This window comes from Balaenoptera physalus, assembly GCF_965194825.1.
Source record: "Balaenoptera physalus genome assembly, chromosome: 11".
Taxonomy (NCBI): Eukaryota; Metazoa; Chordata; class Mammalia; order Artiodactyla; family Balaenopteridae; genus Balaenoptera; species Balaenoptera physalus.
This window is the reverse complement of record NC_138896.1, coordinates 68,792,988-68,813,784: the sequence shown is the minus strand read 5'-3', so window position 1 is coordinate 68,813,784 and position 20,797 is coordinate 68,792,988. Positions and strand designations below refer to the sequence as shown.

General features: G+C 41.8%; 2 protein-coding genes across 9 annotated transcripts in view; one reads left to right on the top strand and one right to left on the bottom strand.

Annotated features, from left to right (window-relative positions):
- LOC309638721 (uncharacterized protein) overlaps window positions 1-20,797 on the top strand; it is a gene marked incomplete at its 5' end in the record, with an annotated part of 364,111 nt that overhangs the window by 68,255 nt on the left and 275,059 nt on the right. The window lies entirely within an intron of this gene.
- Window positions 1-20,797, bottom strand: part of LARS2 (leucyl-tRNA synthetase 2, mitochondrial) — a 170,323-nt gene that overhangs the window by 47,203 nt on the left and 102,323 nt on the right. For all 8 annotated transcript variants that reach the window (XR_014251033.1, XM_082413855.1, XM_082413854.1 and 5 more), the window contains 5 exons: window positions 15,777-15,881; window positions 12,860-12,975; window positions 9,889-10,172; window positions 6,025-6,123; window positions 2,905-3,042 (listed from right to left, as the gene is read on the bottom strand). Coding sequence is in view for 7 of the 8 variants with exons in the window: in XM_082413855.1 (XP_082269981.1) it covers window positions 2,905-3,042; window positions 6,025-6,123; window positions 9,889-10,172; window positions 12,860-12,975; window positions 15,777-15,881 (742 nt within the window). In the remaining variant the exon portion in view is untranslated. The remainder of the gene's footprint in view (window positions 1-2,904; window positions 3,043-6,024; window positions 6,124-9,888; window positions 10,173-12,859; window positions 12,976-15,776; window positions 15,882-20,797) is intronic.

Sequence of the window (20,797 nt, the reverse complement as noted above, 5' to 3'; positions counted from 1 at the left end):
TGAAAAAAAATCCCAGGAACCATGCTCCAGGCGGTATGGAAGACAAGAGAGCCTGAATCATTGTCCTGACGAAAAACAAGTGAAAAAGTCAGATAAGATATAAAACGTGTATAAAATGCTTTAAATGTGTTATTGAGCGGGCAAACTCTAAGAAATGAGGTTGAAATAAATGTATTTTTAGATAAATAATAACTAATAGATGGACCTTCACTAAAAAACATAAGATATATTTCAGTATAAGGGAGAGTATATATTTCAGATAAAAGGGAAATGATTTCAGATGTTAAAGTCAGAGATGCAAGAAGGAAGAGTGAGAAAAGATATTAGTAAGTATGTTGATCCAATGCAATTACAGTTGAACTCCCAATAGATAAACTCTGTGGAATTTGACAAGCTAAATCTGAAATTTATATGGAAGAACAAAGGTCCAATTATAGTCAAGACACTCCTAAAGTAAAAGAACAAAGTAGGAGGACTTCCCTTACTGGATACTGAGACTTGTAAAATTAAAATAACAATGCCAGTAACTAATTAGCACAGCAAAAAACAAATAGACTAATGGACAAAATAAAGACCCTATAAATAGGCCCTTGCATATATATGAAAACTGGATTTATAATGGAGAGGGCACTGCAGATCAGTGGGGAGATGGATGGACTGTTCCATTAAAGGAACTGAGACACTAAAAGCAATAGCCATAAAGGAAAAGATTATTAAAATTTACTACATTAAATTAAGAGTTTCTGTTCATCACTAGTGGCAGGGCAGGAATAAAGACACAGATGTAGAGAACGGACTTGAGGACCGCGGCTGGGGGGGAGCTGGGACGAAGTGAGAGAGTAGCACTGTCATATATACACTACTAAATGTAAAACGCATGGCTAGTGGGAAACTGCTGCATAGCACAGGGAAATCAGCTCGATGCTCTGTGACGACCTAGAGGGGTGGGATAGGGAGCGTGGGAGGGAGGCTCAAGAGGGAGGGCATACGGGGATATATGTATACATATAGCTGATTCACTTTGTTGTACAGAAGAAACTAACAACATTGTAAAGCAGTTATACTCCAATAAAGATATAAAAAAACATATGAATCCATGTGTGACATGAAAAAAAAATAAAAGAGCACAACAATCATTAAAAAAAAAAAAAGTTTCTGTTCATCAATAGACACCATAAAAATAAGACAAGACAAAAACCGGGAAAAAATATTGCAATTCATATAGCTGATAAAGGATTAGCAACCAGAATATTTATAGAACTCCTACAATTGATAAAAGACAACCCAGAAGAAATAAGGGCAAAGGACACAAATAGGGATTTAACAGAAGAGGAAACACAGAGGTCCATAAACATAATAAAAATATGCTAAACTTCATTAAGTAAGCAGTGTCTTTAAATTCAAATTTAACTCACAAAGTGATCCATTATATAACCACCAGTTTGACAAAATTTTAAAAGTTAGATAATACAGTCAACCCTCTGTGATTATGATCCAAGGTTGGTTGAATCCAAGGATGTGGAACCCACGGATAAGGAGGGCCTACTATGAGAACTGTGCATCTACAGATTTTGGTATCTGTGGCGGGTCCTGGAACCCATCCTCCGCAGATACACAGGGATGGCTGTACTATATGTTGTAATGATGAAGATCTTGAGTGATAGGACCCTCACCTCTGTTGGTGCCAGTATAGGTTTATATAACCAATTTGGAAAACGGTCTGGCATTTCTTAGTGAAGTTGAACATGTGGTTACCCTAATCTTACTCCAGGTACACATCCTAGAGAACTGCTAACACGCGTATGTCAGGAAACGTACCGGGATGCTTACGGCAGTTTTGTTCTTAATTGCACAAAACAGCCCAAGGACCGTTAATGGTGGTATGGACATAAACTGAGCTCTGTATTAGAAACTCCATTCCATGTAATGGAATACCAGATAGCAGTGAATCACGAATGAAACATAACTCCATGCAGCAACATGGATGAATCCCCAAAAATGCTGAGCAAGAGAAGCAAGAGAGAATACGTGAAATATGATTCTACTTATACAAAGTTCAAACACAGAAAACTAAACAACACATATTGTTTAAAAATATATAAAGAAGTAATACATTTAAGAAAAGCAAGAAAATGAATAATTCAAGATTCAGGATAGGGACTGTATGGGGGAGGGGTGGGTGGTGTAGGAAGGGGGATGATCTGATTAGTGAGGGCACCCTGGGTATTCTAAGGGACCTGGAATACTCTACATCCTAATCTGAGGAGGGGGTGCATGGATGTTCATTTATTTTTTATTTTTTAAATTGTACAATACATTAAATACATATTATATAATACATTATGTATATATTATATATACATATATATGATATATTTCATGGGAAAAAAGCACACACACACATCTTTCTGAACATGATGGGGAATATACTATAGACCAACAAGAAAAGAATTTATCAATGGATGTACAATGTGATTTCCTAGCTTTTAATCCATTTTATCAGAATGACATATTGAGACAGGATTCAGTCAAGCTTGGAAACAGAGCTTACACCAAGGGACCAGATGATAAACATGACCTCACATGAGAAGCTATAAAAAGCTGTGTGACATTATGAACTGCTCTTCTCTGCCTCACAGGTGAAAATCTCAACTACTTAACTCAGTTCAACAGAGAAAAGCTGAAGGGAAGATCCTACGCAAGCAGGCAGACACCACGGGCTAGAACTGACTAAGCAACATAAATGGACTTCCAGTGGTTAAGGCTGACAGTGACCTCTAAAGTATGCTTGAAAAATAGAGTTCTTCTGCCACATATATTTACCTTGCTTCAGAAGAACCAACACCTGCCTTCAGTTGCTGTTCAAGGAACTGAATTCTTTTGCAAAGCAGTATAAATGCTCACCTGTGTTTGACCATTTTTTGATCATGGCAAAAATGACTAAAGAATCTTGCATAGAACAAGTGCATGACAGCATGTTCTTTCCCTCCAATGTACACATCCACAGGCATCCAGTAATCTGCCAACGCTGTGCTGAAAGGGCTGGGAGGAAGAGAGATGGTCATTTATAAAAAAAACCCTGCTTTGTCACAATTGCATAAATTAGACCAATCATAATTTGCATATTCCCTGAAATAAATTATGTCAGAGAAAAACAGGGATTTTCTTTTTAAAATATAATGAGAGAAGCTTATGTAACAAAGGAGAAAAATATCAGAGCAGTGTTAATTTATGAAATTTATAAAAACTGTTTCAGAAGCCATTATTGACATATTTTAACAAATGTGATTTTCATATATAATGAGGACAAAAGGAAAACATACCAGCAAAAAGGATATTTCTGTACAATGCATATTTGACTATCTGGATTTATTTTAATTTTTATTACCATAGACAATCAAGATTTTTGAGTTCTTACCAATAGAGGGCAATATGGCATGTACAATGGAGACTCTCATGCAGACAGTCTCACTCTTATGACACATGCATGTCATTTCTTAATACACTAGAAAGGGGAAATAAAGTACACAAGTCCAAGTCTAAAATTAGTACTTTTCCATGCAGATTTGTGCACCTGTGAGAGGGTGTCCAGTTTGTCTAGTGATTGTTAGAGTTGGACCACTATTGTACGTTGCTAATAATCATCGACTGTAGTCCCAAAAAAGCCTTGTGAAAATGTTATGTATGCCCTATGTAACAGCAGAGTAACATAAAATAAAATTACATTTTATAAACCAAAAAGTAAGTAAATAAATAAAACAGAAATTCAATCTTATTTTTAAAGCAGCCTCAAAATGCAGATAGTCAGCAAGAGCCTGCATATGCTTCCTGAATGCACTGAGCATACTTGGAGTAATTAACATGAAATAGCCTGTCTCTGTCACCTAATAGATACTTTTTAGTCAACAGAGGTCCTAACAGAAAGCTTCTTCACTGGAAGCATCATTTCCTAGTCCTAATGGATGCTAGGGAGGAAAAGAAATGCCACTCACTTTATTTTCTGGGGGAGGGTGTGTGTGTGTGTGTGTGTGTGTGTGTGTGTACACTCTGTGTGTGTGTATACACCGTGTGTGTGTGTGTGTGTGTGTGTGTGTGTGTGTGTGCACTCCATGGTTTCACATATATGTGAATTCTCTTCCCCACACCTCAAGGTACTTTTTTGCCTGGCGCTCAGCAGGTGGGCCTGGCCAAACACCATGTGTTTGCATCTTAATGCAGCTTGGTTTTCTCTCCTCCAGTCACTATGCCAGAATTCTGGTAAAATTTTAAATAATGTTTCTTTGTGAAAAATGCTTCCCCAGAGAAATCTAACTGCTCATGCAGGTGACAGAAAAGCAAGGGAAGTCAAGGATGGTACTTGGCCTGAAAGTAAGTTTGAAATAAATTGAGGAGTGAGATGTTGAAGGTAGCTATAGCTGGGATCTATGATCTTTCCTGGAAACCACCTAGTGAGAATGCAAGCCAGCATGGAAATAAACAACAGCATTTTACGAGGGAAATGATGTGATACGTGGTATTCCCAAACTGGGGGCTGTGAAGGTCTCGGGACATACCTCTCACCAGTTAAGGGTTCCATCATTAAGTTGGAGTCTATCATCTGTAAGAAGGTTTTCCCTTGAAGCATTCTGAGAGGTGGAGAGCCTGATCTCCCTTGCATTCTAAGGCAGCTCTTCCTAACTGGAAGTCACCAAAAGCCCCTTCTAGAAGGAAGACCCAGAAGAGGGGCCCCTCTGTGGGTTAGCCGGGGCTGCCCTGGTGGTTCCCAGCCACAGCAGTCGCCCTGTATCCTTTCTTGCCTCTGCCGGCTGCTATTTACTCCGGATCCTGCTCTTCCTGCACAGCCTCAATTCAAATCACAGATTCTCAGGACTGCAGGGCAGGCAGGAGCGCCTGTCTCCCTGGAAATATATTATCTTACAACCAACGAAGAAAATGGGGGCATTTTCATACGTGGACTATGGGGTTTCAGTATAATTGTTCTCCCATGGACAAGAGCAAGCTGGCAAGGTCTTTGAAGCACAGTGTCTGTGGTTTTCCTGTGCTCTGCACCAGTTTTCTTTTGTTCTCATTTCCTTCTTTACCTATCTACCTACTGCTCTCTTTCCCTTATTTATTTATTTTTGTCAAAGAAGCACATGCACATAGCTGAAAAAAATCAAATAGTACTAAAAGGTTTACAATTTAAAACAGTGGTCTCCAGCCCTATTCCTTCATTAACCTCCCTCCCACCCCTCACCTGTCGCTTAGCCACTTTTAATTCTTTCAGATGTATTTTCTGGCAATTATTAAAAAATATGTTTAGGCTCTTTGTTTGTTTGTCAATTTTGGAAATTATCTAGCGACTGTATGTGCTAAGAAGTCATGCTTCTCAGCTCTCTCACACTCCCTACCTCCTATCCTCCCTGAATAGTTACATCATTATTTTCAGTTAAGTAAATAACATTACATCTTTACAACTGCATAAATGCAGTTCACCACAGGGCCAACGAGGGTATTAGCACTTCCTTCCTTTTTCTGTTTTTCATTTTCCTTGTACCTGGGACTTACCTGGCTGTGAAGAATCTAATTTAATAATCGAACACACTCCCTACAAGAGCCTGTTTCAAAGAGCACAACGGATCAACAGCTTCCAGCTCTTCTGTCTTTGGAGCCACTGGGTGTTCACGCCAGCCCATGCCCTCCTAGAGGGAGCGGACCACAGCAGGCATTTCCTCCTGACTTGGACTCTCTAACGGACAAGCTTTGCTTGAGGCTTCCCGTCAGCCTGCTCGAGACTTTCTCAAGCTGCACTGGGGTCTGAGGCTCTTCCTACGCAATCCTCCTACCTTTGCCCTCTCCTTTCACAGGTGTCAGACCTGCATCACGGTCAAGGGCTCGCCCTGCCAACTCCTGCTCCCTCACCTCCTTATTCCCTAGAGGCACTTGCCCCAATAAACCTCTTGCCCATCGAATTCCATCTTGGTGTTTGCTTCTTGGAAGACCTAGACTGACACATGCTCACGAATTCAGCAGGGCTTTCTTTACCTCTGAGTATTCTGAGGGTCGGTATATCTGAAGTAGTACCAAGCAGAATCAACAAAGGTATCCATTGTGTCTGTCTCTCTCGTGGCTGCTCCCTTGCACCTAAGAAATAAATGAAGTTCATCGATTGGTTTCTTTTTAAATATTAATGCATTTTCCACCAGCTTCTGAGAAAGCTATGACAATCATTATGAATTTAAAATGTCATAAGAACAATGCCCCATCATGAAAAGATAATTCACAGTATGGACTCTCTTTGTACTGCAGAGTACATGATGTTTTAAAGAAACTTATAAAATAAACATTTAAATCTTCAACAATTAAAAGCACTATTCTGTACTTCTCTGAATTTAACATGGTAGAATATCTAACAGGAATCTTGTCTCTTTACTGCATTCACTTCTCTTTCAGGCATATCAAGACTGCCTTCAGCCAATGCCTACTCTATGATGCTTATGAGGCAAATCAGTTTATGAAGAAAAGCTGAAAACCAAATGTAGTGACATACTGTGCTGAAAAATGAACTTGGGGTTTTTTCTATCTCTGTCTCTTGGGTAAGGGGAGCAGAAATCCACAAGGGGTGACCTCAGGAAGATAAATCACCTTGGGAGCCCAAAGGCAGAGGTATGCTGGAGCCACCTCATACCAGCTTGTGAGGATTAACTGTTGGGATCGCTTCCCAACTCTGGGACAAATGATGCCAAGTTGGTAGTCTGAAATTAGCCCTTGGTGGAAGTACCTATACCACAGAAATGGGCTAACACTACAAATCAGAAGCTCCCCTCCAGAGAGCTATTTAGTACACACTTACCAACACACCACTGCCTAAAGGAAGCTTCCTTATAGAAGGGTGAAGATAGCCCCACTGTTCAAGAAAGTGAATGAAGTGAGATGCTTGGTGTGTAAAGGGTTGAAAAGAAAAAGCAATCCTCATCCTAGGCATGCAGATACCTGGGGAGGACTAAGGTTCCACAAGGACCCAACTGCTGAACCAATGTTGAAACATGTTGGTAGGGTGATGGCCCTGTGGGACTGAAGCCAAAAGCCACAACTTCTGGGAAGCCAAGAGAGAGAACCCTGAGCCAAGCCTGGCCAAGGAGGGTGCTTGGCTTCCTTGAAGACCCCCCAAAGGCATGGAACAGCAGTGGATGGGGTGAGCCAGCTACCAACAGCTATTAGCAGGGACCCTTTGTGGCCGTGAGAAGCCACAGCAGGAGAACACGGCTCAGACTCCAGGCTCTCCCTTCTGAGGCATGGAAGTGGGACCAACCACCTCTCCAAATGCTGCCCTTTTGGCAGTATGGGTCCTTGGGGGTTCTTGGAGAATTTGAGGAGGGGGATGAGGAACCCCAAGAGGAACTGATGAATCCTCTGCTAATTTAGCACACAAGGGCTTGAGTCTGTTTTTAATTTAAAAATAAAAGAAGGGTTGTCTTTATATGTTGCATCTGTGACGCAGTTCATACTGGCTTTCCGAATACTATTGGAGGAAACAGCCACTCCCCATCTTCTGCTCATTAAATGGAAGTGGCTCAGCAGAGAGCACAGGAGCCCAGATCTGGCAGGGCTCTGGGCTCCCAGGGGCCTCCTCATTTCAGTCAGGGGGCCTCCCACCGGGAAGAGTGGTGGTCCCTGGGGTAGGAGCTTATCGGAGAGAGCCCCAAGGGAGCCCTAATCCTGTTTCCTACAGTGCATCTCTAAATGAAAGCCAGGGGACTTCCCTGGTGGCGCAGTGGTTAAGAATCCACCTGCCAAAGCAGGGAACATGGGTTCGATCCCTGATCCGGGAAGATCCCACATGCCGTGGAGCAACTAAGCCCGTGTGCCGCAACTACTGAGCCTGCGCTCTAGAGCCTGTGAGCCGCAACTACTGAAGCCCATGTGCCTAGAGCCCATGCTCCGCAACAGGAGAAGCCACCACAATGAGAAGCCCGCGCACCACAACGAAGAGTAGCCTCCACACACTGCAACTAGAGAAAGCCCGCACGCAGCAACAAAGACCCAATGCACCCCACCCAAAAAAATAATAAAATAATTTAATAAATAAATAAAATCCAGGTCTTTTTATTTGGAAGGCAATCAACCAGAACACATACTATTTTGGGAAATAATTAGAAGATAACTGTTACTTCTTCCTCACCATTAGGGCACCCATACAAGTTAGGAAGAAAATGCAGGATTCAACTGATAAAAGGACTAATATCTGACTAAAATTTGCCATGCTGATTTTCTTTTTAAAGGTCATGTTGGACTTGAAGACAACCAACATGTTTTCCTGCTGACACTAAAAGCTGGACTACACGGAAGAGGCTACTTGGTAAGTGGGATGGAGAGATGATGGTGATGGTGACAACGTTATTACCATTATTAGCTCCAATAGTAATAATACTAACACTGGGTGGCAGATACTAAATGCGTCACGGGCATTATCTCATTTAATCCCTAGTAACCCTGGGGATTATGAGGTAGACACTACTCATGTCCCCATTTTGCAGTTGAGTGACTAGGGTTCCGAGAGGTTAAGAAATCTGCCCAAGGTCTTGGAGCTCAAGGGTAAGGAATCCACCTTTGCTGGACTCGTGCCTGTGGTGCTTACCACCATGCTGTCCCGCTTGGCCACATGGGCTCAGTGGCTCTCAGCCCTGCGTGCTCATTAGAATCATCAGGGAGACTTGACCAAGACCAAGGCCTGGGCTCTGCCCTCCAGGAATCTGCAGCCAAGGTAGGAAACCTTATCCCCACCACCAACGTCCTGGGCTGCCACAACTGGTGGGCTGAAGGCTGCTGATGTCTCCGGAAGGGAAACCCTTTGTCACTGTTTATCAACAAAGAGGGTGATACCCTAAAATGGCCCAGAGCTTCCTATGTTCCTGACTGCAAGCCCCATCTCAAACCTCAGAACCGCCTGGGTGAGGACCTGGGTGGACTGTTGGCAGGCCTGGGCAGGATGGCACTAACATTTCCAGTTACAGAGTGTCTGCTAGGTGTCACTCTGCAGAGTTACATGCATTAATTCTCGTCTTCTGAAATCCCTTCAAGGGGGTTATTTTAGCTCCCGATAAGGGAATCACAGCTCAGAGAGGTTAAGTGACTTTCCCAAGACCACACAGCTAGGGAAGAGGCAGGGCCAGGACTTGAAGCCATTACTGTCTGACTCCCCATTCTGAGCCATGCACTTGCACTATATGGTTACCTAATTACTGACCTAGAGATACTAAGAAGAGGACTAAGTTATTTTAAAACAACCCCATCATGATCTATAAGGCAGAGGAAAATGGCTTTTCCATAGAAGGAAGAAGGGAAATATTACAGCTTGGCATCTGTTATTTATTTGTTTAATCAGCTGGAATGGTATCATAAAAATCACATGTGAGACATGCCAGTGAATTAACAGAAAAACATAATCCTACTGCCAAAATGAGAAGAAACGAGATATGGTATGTTTCAGTATATTAAAGAATGAGACCCCCTGAGCATACTTGTCCTCGTAGCTACTACTCTGCTACTTGTGATAAAATCCCCACTGTTATCACAGCCACTGTGTGGGAAAACAGTGAGGCGTTTTCTCTCATCTCTGAGAAGCTCTTTGGAATATAAAATGGAGGAAAGTGGTCTCTTCCAAAGCTATCATGAAAATGTGTAGCTTTTCCACCAGTTGGATCAGCTGTTTCTGGGGAAGATGTGAATTGACATTGCTGCTTCTACCGGCTCAGAAGAGAGGACAGGGCGCTCATCACAGGGGCTGGGCCCCAGATTCCAGCCCATTCTCTCAAAGGTAGCAAAAGACCTAAGACCTACGTTATTCTTTCCAGCCAAGTGGAAGTCTGGGACCAGACATGGTCACAGCTGGGGGACGTGGTTCCTTACCTAGGGCAGGAGCAGTTCACCCACTCCGAAGCCGAGGCCAGTGGGGAGCCTCCCTTGCCAGTGAAAGAGGTGATGCTGGGCAAGGTCACAGGCAAGTCCTCCAGAGGCACGGGCACAGGACCGCAGGCCGGGCAGTGGACCATGGGGATGGGCGTGCCCCAGTACCGCTGCCTAGAGATCAGCCAGTCCTTCAGTTTATCACTTGTCACCTCTCCGCCCACTCTCTTCCTCCGGGCTTTCTGAGTCACGGCTAGAAATGCATCCGGCCGGTTCATACCTGTGAACTGAGAGGGGAAGGAGAGAGATCGCGTTCCTCCCTTGGTAAGAATGAGCTGCCACCCTGATGCCACCACCCTGGATTGCCATTTTTTGTGTGGTCTGTGCAGGGCCGCACTGTGACTCTCTGTTGCCTTTGTGGGCACCTTCCTCCTTACAGTATTAAAACTTATATTTTATGATGGTGGTGAATAAAGATGAATATAATTTTTGACCTTAGGAGTTCACTTTTTTCTTCTGATGTTAAAAGAAATTAACACTTTTTTGGGGGCCCCTGAGAGTATTGTGGGCCCTGGTTTATGGCTCTCCTTATCACCAGAGCCCTGTGGCACCTACAGAGAGAGGCAAATATCAGCATCCAGCTGCCAGTAAAAAACTGCATATTTATTTTAATGACTACTCCCCTCTTGAGATAGGGGTAGCCAGAAAAGAAAAGTTCAATATTATCCTAGAGCTGAAGGAATTCGGGCAAGCAGGGGAACAAACTGAGGCCTCAGCTTGAAGGACCACCCCTTTTGTATTTAAATGCTCCCACGTTAGAGACAGCAGGGCAGGACACTAATAGCAGAAAAGAGGAATTCTCTGTTCACCGGACACTTTTGAGAGAACCAAACTAATGATAAGAATCGGGCCAGCATGGCTTGCCAACGAGGGGATCGTGGGAACCTTGGAATTGGTTCAGTGCAGATGTACCGCAAACCTACTAGGTGCCAGGCCTGTGCTAGGCATTGGGAGCAAAAAGATAAATCTGATCTGCCCCTATCATCAATGAGCTTACAGCCATGGGGCATAAAGAATAGGAAAGTACAGCTATGTTTATCAAAAGCAGCCTTTTCCATTAAGCGTCTGAAGTGTCCTGAAGACCGAGCTCTCTACCAAGGAACCACTTACACTCTGGGAGAGCACTTTCTTTGTCCTACACTCCCACTATCATGTAATTATGGTGCAGGTGATCACAAGCTCCCTTGAAAGTCTATCTTCTCAGTGCATTACTGTTTTCACATCCCAGAAGCTCATGGAGGCTTTCACCATCCATTCTCCTTCCATCCATTGAAAGAATTCCTCCAGTCTAGATATTCAGTCTAGGGCCACCAGAGGATTCAACAGAGCACCTGAAGCTATTTGAAAGAAGCCAGGGAGCATAATTAATGCTCAGTCCTATAATAAGGAGGAGGCATTTTTCTGGCTAATTCAGAAGACTAATTTTGGCCATGACTGTCCCCTTTCTCGCACTGCACAGGGTTATCTGGGTCTCCTTTTTGGCACCTTGGCTTGGCTCTGCTCCACATCTAAGAAGCCTGCTCACACACAGTCTTAAGAAGGGTTTAAGGTTCAGTATCTTAAAACATGACTCATGTCTGTGGATATAATTTATGAAGTGAAGGCACAAACATGAGGTCAGAAAACATTGCCACTCCTTATAGAGGAAAAAAACCTGGCTATTCCCTTATTTTTTATATACATAATATCCTATAGCTAGGTAGTCCCAAACCTGAAAAACCTGGATCTTCAGGTCTAACGGAATCAGGATCACCCAGGTGGGGCCAGTAAGCATCTCCCAGGTGACTCTGAGACATGGCCGGGTTGTAATCACTATGTTAAGCCAGGAGTTCCCAGGCCCTACTGCACGTTAGAATCACCCAGGGAGTACTGAATGCTCCTGATGTCTGATCCATGTCCTCTCCACTCCCCCAACCATTAAATCAGAATATCTGGGGTGGGACTCAAGCATCAGTATTTTTTTAAATGTTCCAGGTGTTTTCAAAGGGCAGCCAAGTTGAAGAAAGAGTGCTCTAAACCGGAACTCTCAAACTTTAATGTGCACTCCAATCACATGGGGTTCTCACTAGACCAGGTGGGGTCTGAGAGTCTACACTTCTAACAAGCGATGCCAATGCTGCTGGTCCGGGGACCAGACTTTGGGTGGCAGAGTTCTAACCCAGGGATTCTCAAAATGTGGTGCCTGGATCAGCAGCAGTAGTGGCATCACCTGGAAACTTGTTAGAAATGCAAATTCTGCGGTTGCATCAGGGACTGTGAAGCAGGATCTCCAGATGGGGGCCAGGGAATCTGTGTTCTAACAAGGCCACCAGGTGATTCCGGTGTGTGCTCAAGTTTGAGAATCACTGTCTAAGCCATTTCCCACTTCCCCCTTCCCCACCTCACCCTTCTTCTCCCATCATAATTTCTGGCCTAGTTCGGTATCAAGGCTGAGCTCAAATCCTGCCAGACTTACCACCTAGCAAGAGACAACCTTGACCAAATAAACATGACTCAAAACTTCTCTGCTGATTTCTAAAACTGAGTCAAACTTTAGGTGGGAATAAGTCAGTAATCTGGGGAGAACAGAGATCTCTAAAAGGAACAGCCAATTTTGGTCACCTGTCCCAAGGAATCAGTTTCCCTGGAAGAGGTCATTTTTCTTAAGCAGAAGATTTGCAAAATAAAGTTTAGTTGCTTCGATAACCACACTATCCTAGGATCAGGTTCAACTTGGAGCTGATAAGCTTTTAGATCTTGAAAAAGAATATTATTTTGTTTTCATAGATTAAGAAACGAGGCTGCAAGACTGTTAGTGTGGGTATGAATGAAATAATAGGTTGTAACTTGCACCCAAAGGAAAATGTGTCATCAAGCTCATGTCAAGGCCCTGAGTTTATAAGTAAGTTCTTCGGCCACCTCCACGGGCACCGACCTCCGCAGAGCTGCTCAGTCTCTCCGTGCCATCTGGCATCGTTTCAATGACTTCAGAGTACGACAGGCCCAGGGTTTGGGCTAAGAGAGTGTCCTCTAAGCTGGTGCTGGGAATTCCTGTTTAGGGGAAGAAACACAAAATGTCTCCTTTGCAAATGGCCAAATCACAAAGTAATTGACATCACTGACACTCAGCGTTAGCTTCTGAAGGGAGACTCTAAAAGATTTTAGTCTCAGAAATTATAAAACCACATCATATTCATTGGGAAAATGGAGAACAGTCTTGGAGAAACTCACTACCCTAACACGATAGTTTACCATATTGGCACTACTTCCTGTAAGTCTTTTTCCATTGCTTAGTTTCTTTTAAAAAATAGTTGTAATTCTAAAATATACAATTTTGGATGCTTCTGTCACTTAAATAGTAAATCACAAGCATCTGGGGAAGTGTCTCCTTTGAGTGACACAGGGCAGTGGAGTTCTCTTGAGAAGCAGGGCTGACTGCTCCAGCAGCTCCTAGCACCCCAGAAAAATCCACTCGCTAAGTGGAAAGCTGGCCACTGTGTTTCTTCAAACTATGCTTTGTTCCCAGAGGCAACAGTACATTCTGAATAGACATTTATTCTTCAACCCACATATGCCCTTGAGGAGATGGAGTTGAATGTAAGTAAATCACTCATCCAGAGGGTCAAGGCAAGCTGTTTCAGCTTCAGCTATTAATAAAAACAGGCTTTTTAGTTGTTGGTTCTGTAGGCCAGGGTTTCTCAACCTGGGTCCTACTGACATTCTGAACTTTGCTGGGGGGCCTGTTCTGTGTGCTGTAGGATGTTGAATAGCATCCCTGGTCTCTACCAGTAGAAATGTTTCTAAAATTGCCAAATGTTGCCTACTGCCAAATCACCCCTGGTTGAGAACTGCTGTAGGGTCAACTGTCAAAACTGCTGACATCCTTGTGGACACTACACATCACGCAGCAACTGAGAGAGATAAAACTAAGGGTAATACACAAAATGCTTACGTCAGGTGTCCATGAACAACCTCTCTGGAACGCTGCCCTAAAAGGGTGATTTAATGTTTGGAACACACATTCTAAAGCTCCTTGGTAAGATGGAAAACTCCATGGTATGATGGAAAGTTCTGTGGTGTTCCAGCTGAGATTATGGACGAAAAGCATCTAATGAAGCAAATAAACTCTCAGAGTGGACTTGAAGGATACTGAAGGGTGAGGACAAATGGCAAGCAATAAAGGTTGCTGAAAAGTGTTTATGGTCAAGAAGGGAACAAAGTCATTTACTGCATTCCAAAAGTTTGTGGTCTGTAGTAACTAGGAGCAATCTTCGAATGGAGACATTGTGACCACAGAATTTATTTGATAACATAAAGACCGCTCTGGGCCACGGTGTTGGTCATGTGGGGCTCAGTAGAATGTGAACTATTTGTAACATGCAGGTGAGATGGTGAAAACACCACTTTAACTCTTGTTTACTTTTGTTTGTTCTTCTTGGAAGGCAAGAGCCAATAATTCAGAAAACATTAATTACGGAAGTGTGGGAAATCAAGACCACAGGAAAAATGATTTTCCATGCATACCCAAGAAAATCAGATTTTCCTTTTTCTTTTTCCCTTATCCTTCAGAACTCTCAATATTGTATTAGTACTTTGACTCAAAATACCAAAAGGGGAGACTTCCATGGTGTCCAGTGGGTAGGACTCCACGATCCCAATGGAGGGGGCCCAGGTTCGATCCCTGGTGGGGAACTAGATCCTGCATGCATGCTGAAACTAAGAGTTCGCATGCCACAACTAAGAGTCTGCATGCGGCAACTAAGAAGTCTGCACGCCGCAATTAAAAGATCCCTCATGCCGCAACTAAGACCCAGCACAGCCAAAATAAATAAATAAATATTTAAAAACAACAATAACAACAAAAACAAAAGTGAAAAAAGCCACATCAACAAGAGCTTCCTTTATTGTTTATCTTGGCTGGTTCTATTAATGAATTTTACTAATTATAAAATGCATTAAAGTAATAGAAGGAATTATTTCCTTTAAGCAACATACTTTCTAGGTTTAAATTGTCAGAGGAGAATGACTTGAGTGGCTTAATATCTGTTTTCTGTGTTGATGTTTCTTCAAATCAGTTTGCCAAAAAAGGATCTGAGAATTGTGAGCAAAAACATGATTTCAATAAGCAATGCTATTTCTTCTGTGTGCTAGGAGATAGAGAGTGTGGAAATAACTTTCTCCGCAGGTTTTGGCACATTGGAGACTGGCTGGAATCTACAGTAGGAAAGCTGTAAAGAAAGATGCTTGGGTCTACCCTGAGGGCAGGTCTTGGATGGGGTATGATTAGGTCTCACGCCTTGGTTCAATCCCAGACTTCCTGTTACGTGATGAGAGGTTAGAACTCTTAGGAATGAGTAAGGCCGCCAAGGATATCCAATTTACAGCTCTAAATATGCCTTCGATTTTACTGCTATTTCACGATCCCTTTCTTGCATAGCTGAAGTTCACTTCCTCCACAAAGCCTTCACCAAAAACCCAGCCCACATCGATCAGGTGTGCTTTGAACGCCCATCTCAGCAGTTGCTGTTGGTTCTATGAATTCTGAAATTGGATTTTCATCTGAGTTGTATGGTTCCCCACATTGTATAGGCAAGTCTCACCAACTAGCTCTACTGGCAAAATCCATGGGCCAGACATTTTTCATTATTCTCAGTAGCAACTAGCAAGATGCGATATACTTGGTATGTTTTCAAAACGTGATGCTTAAATAAGAGATGATGAAATGAAGGGACATTCATTTTTACAAAGAGGCAAAACAGATCATGGAATATATAGTCAGCTCTTCCAGGCTAGTATTTTGATCTTAAACCTGCCAAGTATATTATCCTGATTACATTTTAATGGCTACTTACCTATTTTTGCATCCAGAGAGCCCTCAGAGTCAGCTTTGGCCAAGATGACAACAGGGACTTCCTGCTGGGTGAGCATGCTCACAGCCGTCACAGGCGTGAGGCAATCTGAAAATGAGAGCAAACAACTGTGGACGCCAGTGTGCTGGGACTCTAACACCATCTGAATCTCAGAGGAGACAAGTGAGAAAAATAAGCTTTAGAATTTCTGTGTTTTTGTGCTAATTATTATAGAATTTGTTCTTTGAAGGTATTAACAGATAATTCACACTAGTGGAGAATCTAAATTAAACAAAAAACTGAAAATATTCATTCGCGCTCTTAACCAAAGACATGAAAATGGCATTTTTACTTTCCAGATGGTAGAGTAAAGATGTTCCCACCACCCCCTTTTCCTTTTGAAAAGTACCTCAAGTATACAGAAGAATGAGAAACACAACAATCTATCTATGGTGAAACTAAAAGATATCTGAAATTTTAAACTATAACACTTGAAGACGGAAGTGTATAGGAAAGGAGAAAATGACTGAGCAGAGAGGAGATTTCCACACATACAAGGACAAAACAGTTCCTTCCCATGTACCATTTCTAAGGAGATACCAGAGGTTGTGGTCCAGCAAAAGGAAGGGGTAAATCAAGAAAGAGACAGACATGGGATCTAGGAAACAGAGGATCCAACAAAGAAAAGAGGGTAGGGACATTTGCAGAGCAGAGACAGAGAGAAGTCCCAGGAGGACAGATATGCAGAAGCCTGGAGGATGACCAGGTCAGAGAGCCCCAGGAAGCATCTTCAGGAAAAAAAGGGGATGGATAGATTATCTGACAGGCTGGAATATGCAGAAAACTTGAGAGGAGTTTTAAACAGCTTCTGGGAGGATGTGGGAAGACAGTCATAAATTCAAAGAACACAAAGCAAATTAAAAAAATGAGGACACCATGAACTTCAGGAAAAATAGAAAGTTATATAAAAAGGAAAATGTAATCGTAGTATATTTGGTTCAGGTGACCAATATTTATGTGGTCATAATAAAACACTTAATTTGGAATCATCCAAACAGTGTGTCATCTTAAATGAAGCTTATTACAACTACTGCAGCAGTGAGATAAACCATACATACATGAATCTTCACTGAATATATGTAGGACTGGAAGCATGAAGACCCCAATAAAGTCCCAAAGGAAGACGGGATGAGAGGTGTAAACAATTAGTGAGTTCATTTGAGCTTTTGCAACATAAGCAATTAACTACAGTTATAATTTATGAACTATTATTATTTACACCCGCTATGTTTTAAGACTTTATATAGATTTATCTAAAATATGTTCTACAAACCCCAAAGTTAAAATAAGCCTAGGGGGACTTCTCTGGTGGTCCAGTGGTTAAGACTTCGCCTTCCAATGCAAGGGGTGTGGGTTCGATCCCTGGATGGGGAGCTAAGATCCCACATGCCTCGCAGCCAAAAAACCAAAACATAAAATAGAAGCAATATTGTAACAAATTCAATAAAGACTTTAAAAATGGTCCACATCAGAAAAACCTTAAAGAAAAAAAAGCCTAGGAATTAGGATTTATTTTTCAGAGAAGTAAAGATAGGCTCTGTAAACATCTAAGCCAGCTCCGATCTTCCTTCACCTTGGGTGTCAGGAAGCACAGGACAGGGTATGGTGGGGACAGAGTGAAAATGCAACGCAAATGGGTCTCCAGGGATGAGGTTCAGCCAGCACCCTGGTACCATGACTGGGAGGCACCTGCTGCCGGAGCTGCTGAAGTGCTGACACCCTCAAAGTGGACACCCAGATTTCTGATTCCATATGGTCCCTTCTCAAAGAAGAGGTATACATTTGCAAATTCTGCAATTATGGTATGTTATTAGGAGGATGGACAGTGAGGCGTGGTGGAGTGAGAATAAAAGTCACTAGGTAATGTCAGGAACTGGTGAATGGAGAGACAGCAGTGTAGGCATATTATACAGACATGTGGCGGTCTATACCAGAGAAACAATGGTGGCACAGACTGCCAGTTGACCCCATATCAGTCTCTCCTTCTGATTCAGCAATAGAATGTTTAGTTGGACACATGACTGCGTAGCTAATGGCAGCACTGCTCAGCCTCCCTTGCACTGGGTATGGCCATGGGGTAAGTGTAGAAGCAACTTGCAGGTCACACTGTCAAAGGGAAGGAGCTGCCCTTCTTCCCCCACCTTCTTACTGCGACACAGATGAAGTGTAGAACAACCTAGAACACACAGATAAGGGCAACGCCCTAGAGGGGCAGAGCAGGAAGACAGAAAGAGCCTCAGCCCCAACCACCCCACAAAGCAGAATTGTTACACCCACTCTGCATGTCACGTGGGCAAGAAATAAACTTCTGTCCTTTTAGTCACTGTTTTTCTAGGACTCTGTCACAGCCATCGAACTTATATCCTAAGTAACAAATTCCCCCCAAATTAAAAGTGGTTGGGTAAGGAGGCTACTGTCATTGTTGTTGTTAGTACCCTCTGAAATTTCACATAATATACATATATCACCTAGATTTTTAAAAACACAAATTAATTTTTATAAAGAGAGATGGAAATTAAAGTAATCTTGAAGTATTATTATTTTTCACCTGATAAGAAAAACTTTTAGAAGGGTACCATCACTGGTTGTGAAGTTGCACTGAAATTCATATATCATTGGATACAGCACTCTAAACTGATATAGCCCTTTCAGAAACCAATAAAAGCAACTTGTAAACAGAACTAGAAAAGGGCTCATAACCTTTGACCAAAAAAATCACACTCTTGGGGATGTTTCCTAAGGAAGTAATTCTGTAGAGGCAAAGAGCTGTCTCCATAATAGCCCAAACATGAAAAAGGCCAAATGTTCAACATGATAGGGAAGATTTAGGATATTATGGTACACTGAGTAGACAGAATATTATGTATGGATTAAAAAAAATTGGGAAGCCTGCCTAAAAACAAAGAAATATTTTCTGATATCATATTAAGTAAAAACCAAAAAATAAAGACAGAAGCAGTCTGATTTTTAAGATAAGTGTGTGCAGGAACACGAATTTAAAAGATTTATGACACATACAAAAGAACGAAGTTGAACTCCTACCTTTGCTATATATAAAAATTATACTTAATTTAAAAATGGATTAAAGACCTAAATATAAGATCTAAAACCATAAAACTCTTAGAAGAAACATAGGTATAAATCTTCGTGATCTTTGATTAGGCAATGCTTTCTTAGATATGACACCAAAAGCAAAAACAAAAGAAAAAGTAGATAAATTGGACTTTACCAAAATTTAAAACTTCTGTGCTTCAAAGGACACCATCAAGGAAGTGAAAAGAAAACCCACAGAACTGGAGAACATTTTTGTAAATCACATATCTGATAAGAAACTTGTATCTAGCATAAAAAACTATTAAAATTTAATAATAAAGACAACTAAATTAAAAAATGGGCAGATGATCTGAACAGATATTTCTCTAAAGAAGATATATAAATGGCCAATAAGCACGTGCAAAGATGCTCAATACCATTAGCCATCAGGTAAATGCAAATCAAAACCACAATGAGATAATGCTTCACACTCACCAGCAATGACCATAATAAAAAAGACAGACAATAACAAGTGTAGGCAAAGATGTGGAGAAATTGGAACCCCCATGTACTGCTGCTGGGAATGTAAAATAGAGCAGCTGTTTTAAAAAACAGTCTTATTGTTCCTCAACCAGTTAAAAATAGAGTTACCATAAGACCCAACAATTCTACTCCTAGATATTGGGTTGGCCAAAAAAATTCATTCGGGTTTTTCCATTCGATCGTATAGAAAAACCGAACGAACTTTTTGGCCAAGCCAATATATACACAAGGAAATAAAAACATATATCCACATAAGAATCTGAACGAATGTTCACAGCAGCTAGCTGGAAAGTGGAAAGAAACAAAATGTCCATCAACTGACGAATGGATAAATAAAATCTGGTATATACAATGGAATATTATTCTGAAATAAAAAGGAATGAAGTACTGACTACAACATGGATGAACCTTGAAAACATTATACTAAATAAAAGAAGCCAGTCACAAAAGAACAAGTATCATATAAGTCCATTTATATGAAATGTCCAGAACAGGCAAGTTTATGGAGAAAGAAAGTAGATTAGTGGCTGCCTGGGGCTGGGGAAATAGGAGGAATGGGGGTGACTGCTAGAGGGTATGGGATTTCTTTGGGGGATGATAAAAATGTCCTAAAATTGACAGTGGTGATGGTTGTAAAACTCTGTAGATATACTAAAAACCACTGAATTGCACATTTTAAATGGGTGAATTTTATGATATGTGAATTATATCTCAATAAAGTCATTACAAGAAAAATATGAAAAAAAAAGTAGAGTACTTGCATTAAAGGGTTGAATTTTTCTCCATTTTCCCACATAAAAGGTCTATTTTGACAGTTTTTCAATTAGAAAAAAGTTCTCGGCCAGGCCTAGCATTCTCTACGTTTCTCATTAGTCATGTGCTGGTGACATGAAGCAGGAAGCCAAGGAGAAATCCCAAGTAACTGAAGCAGTTCATACAGGGGTTAAGTCACAGCTAAATGCTTTAGAAGATACAAAGGATTACTAACTTAATAGTTAGAAATTACAAAGGAAACATTCCAGTCAAGAAGCTGCCCTCTGCTCTCAGGGCCCCCACTGCAAAAAAGGCAGGTCTTTCACGCCCCATGGAAAAACAGACCAAAGTCTCTGTTCATAACTCAGCAAAGCAGTGCTGCTTGCAACTAGGTCGCAGGGATGCTCTGTGGAAACAGGGTCCTCTGGTCAAGTAAGCGTGAGGAGAGCTGCATGACGTCCCCTCGTAGACAGTCGCAGTGCACGTTAGCACAGCGAAGGCACTAAAAAGTCCAGAAGCAAAGAAACCTATTTATTTTTGCTTTATTCCAGCTTACCTGAGCACGGAAGCTTCCCTCCACACAGCATCTATTAACATGCGCTGAAAGGATGCTAGTAGGAGCAGTTTGATCCGAG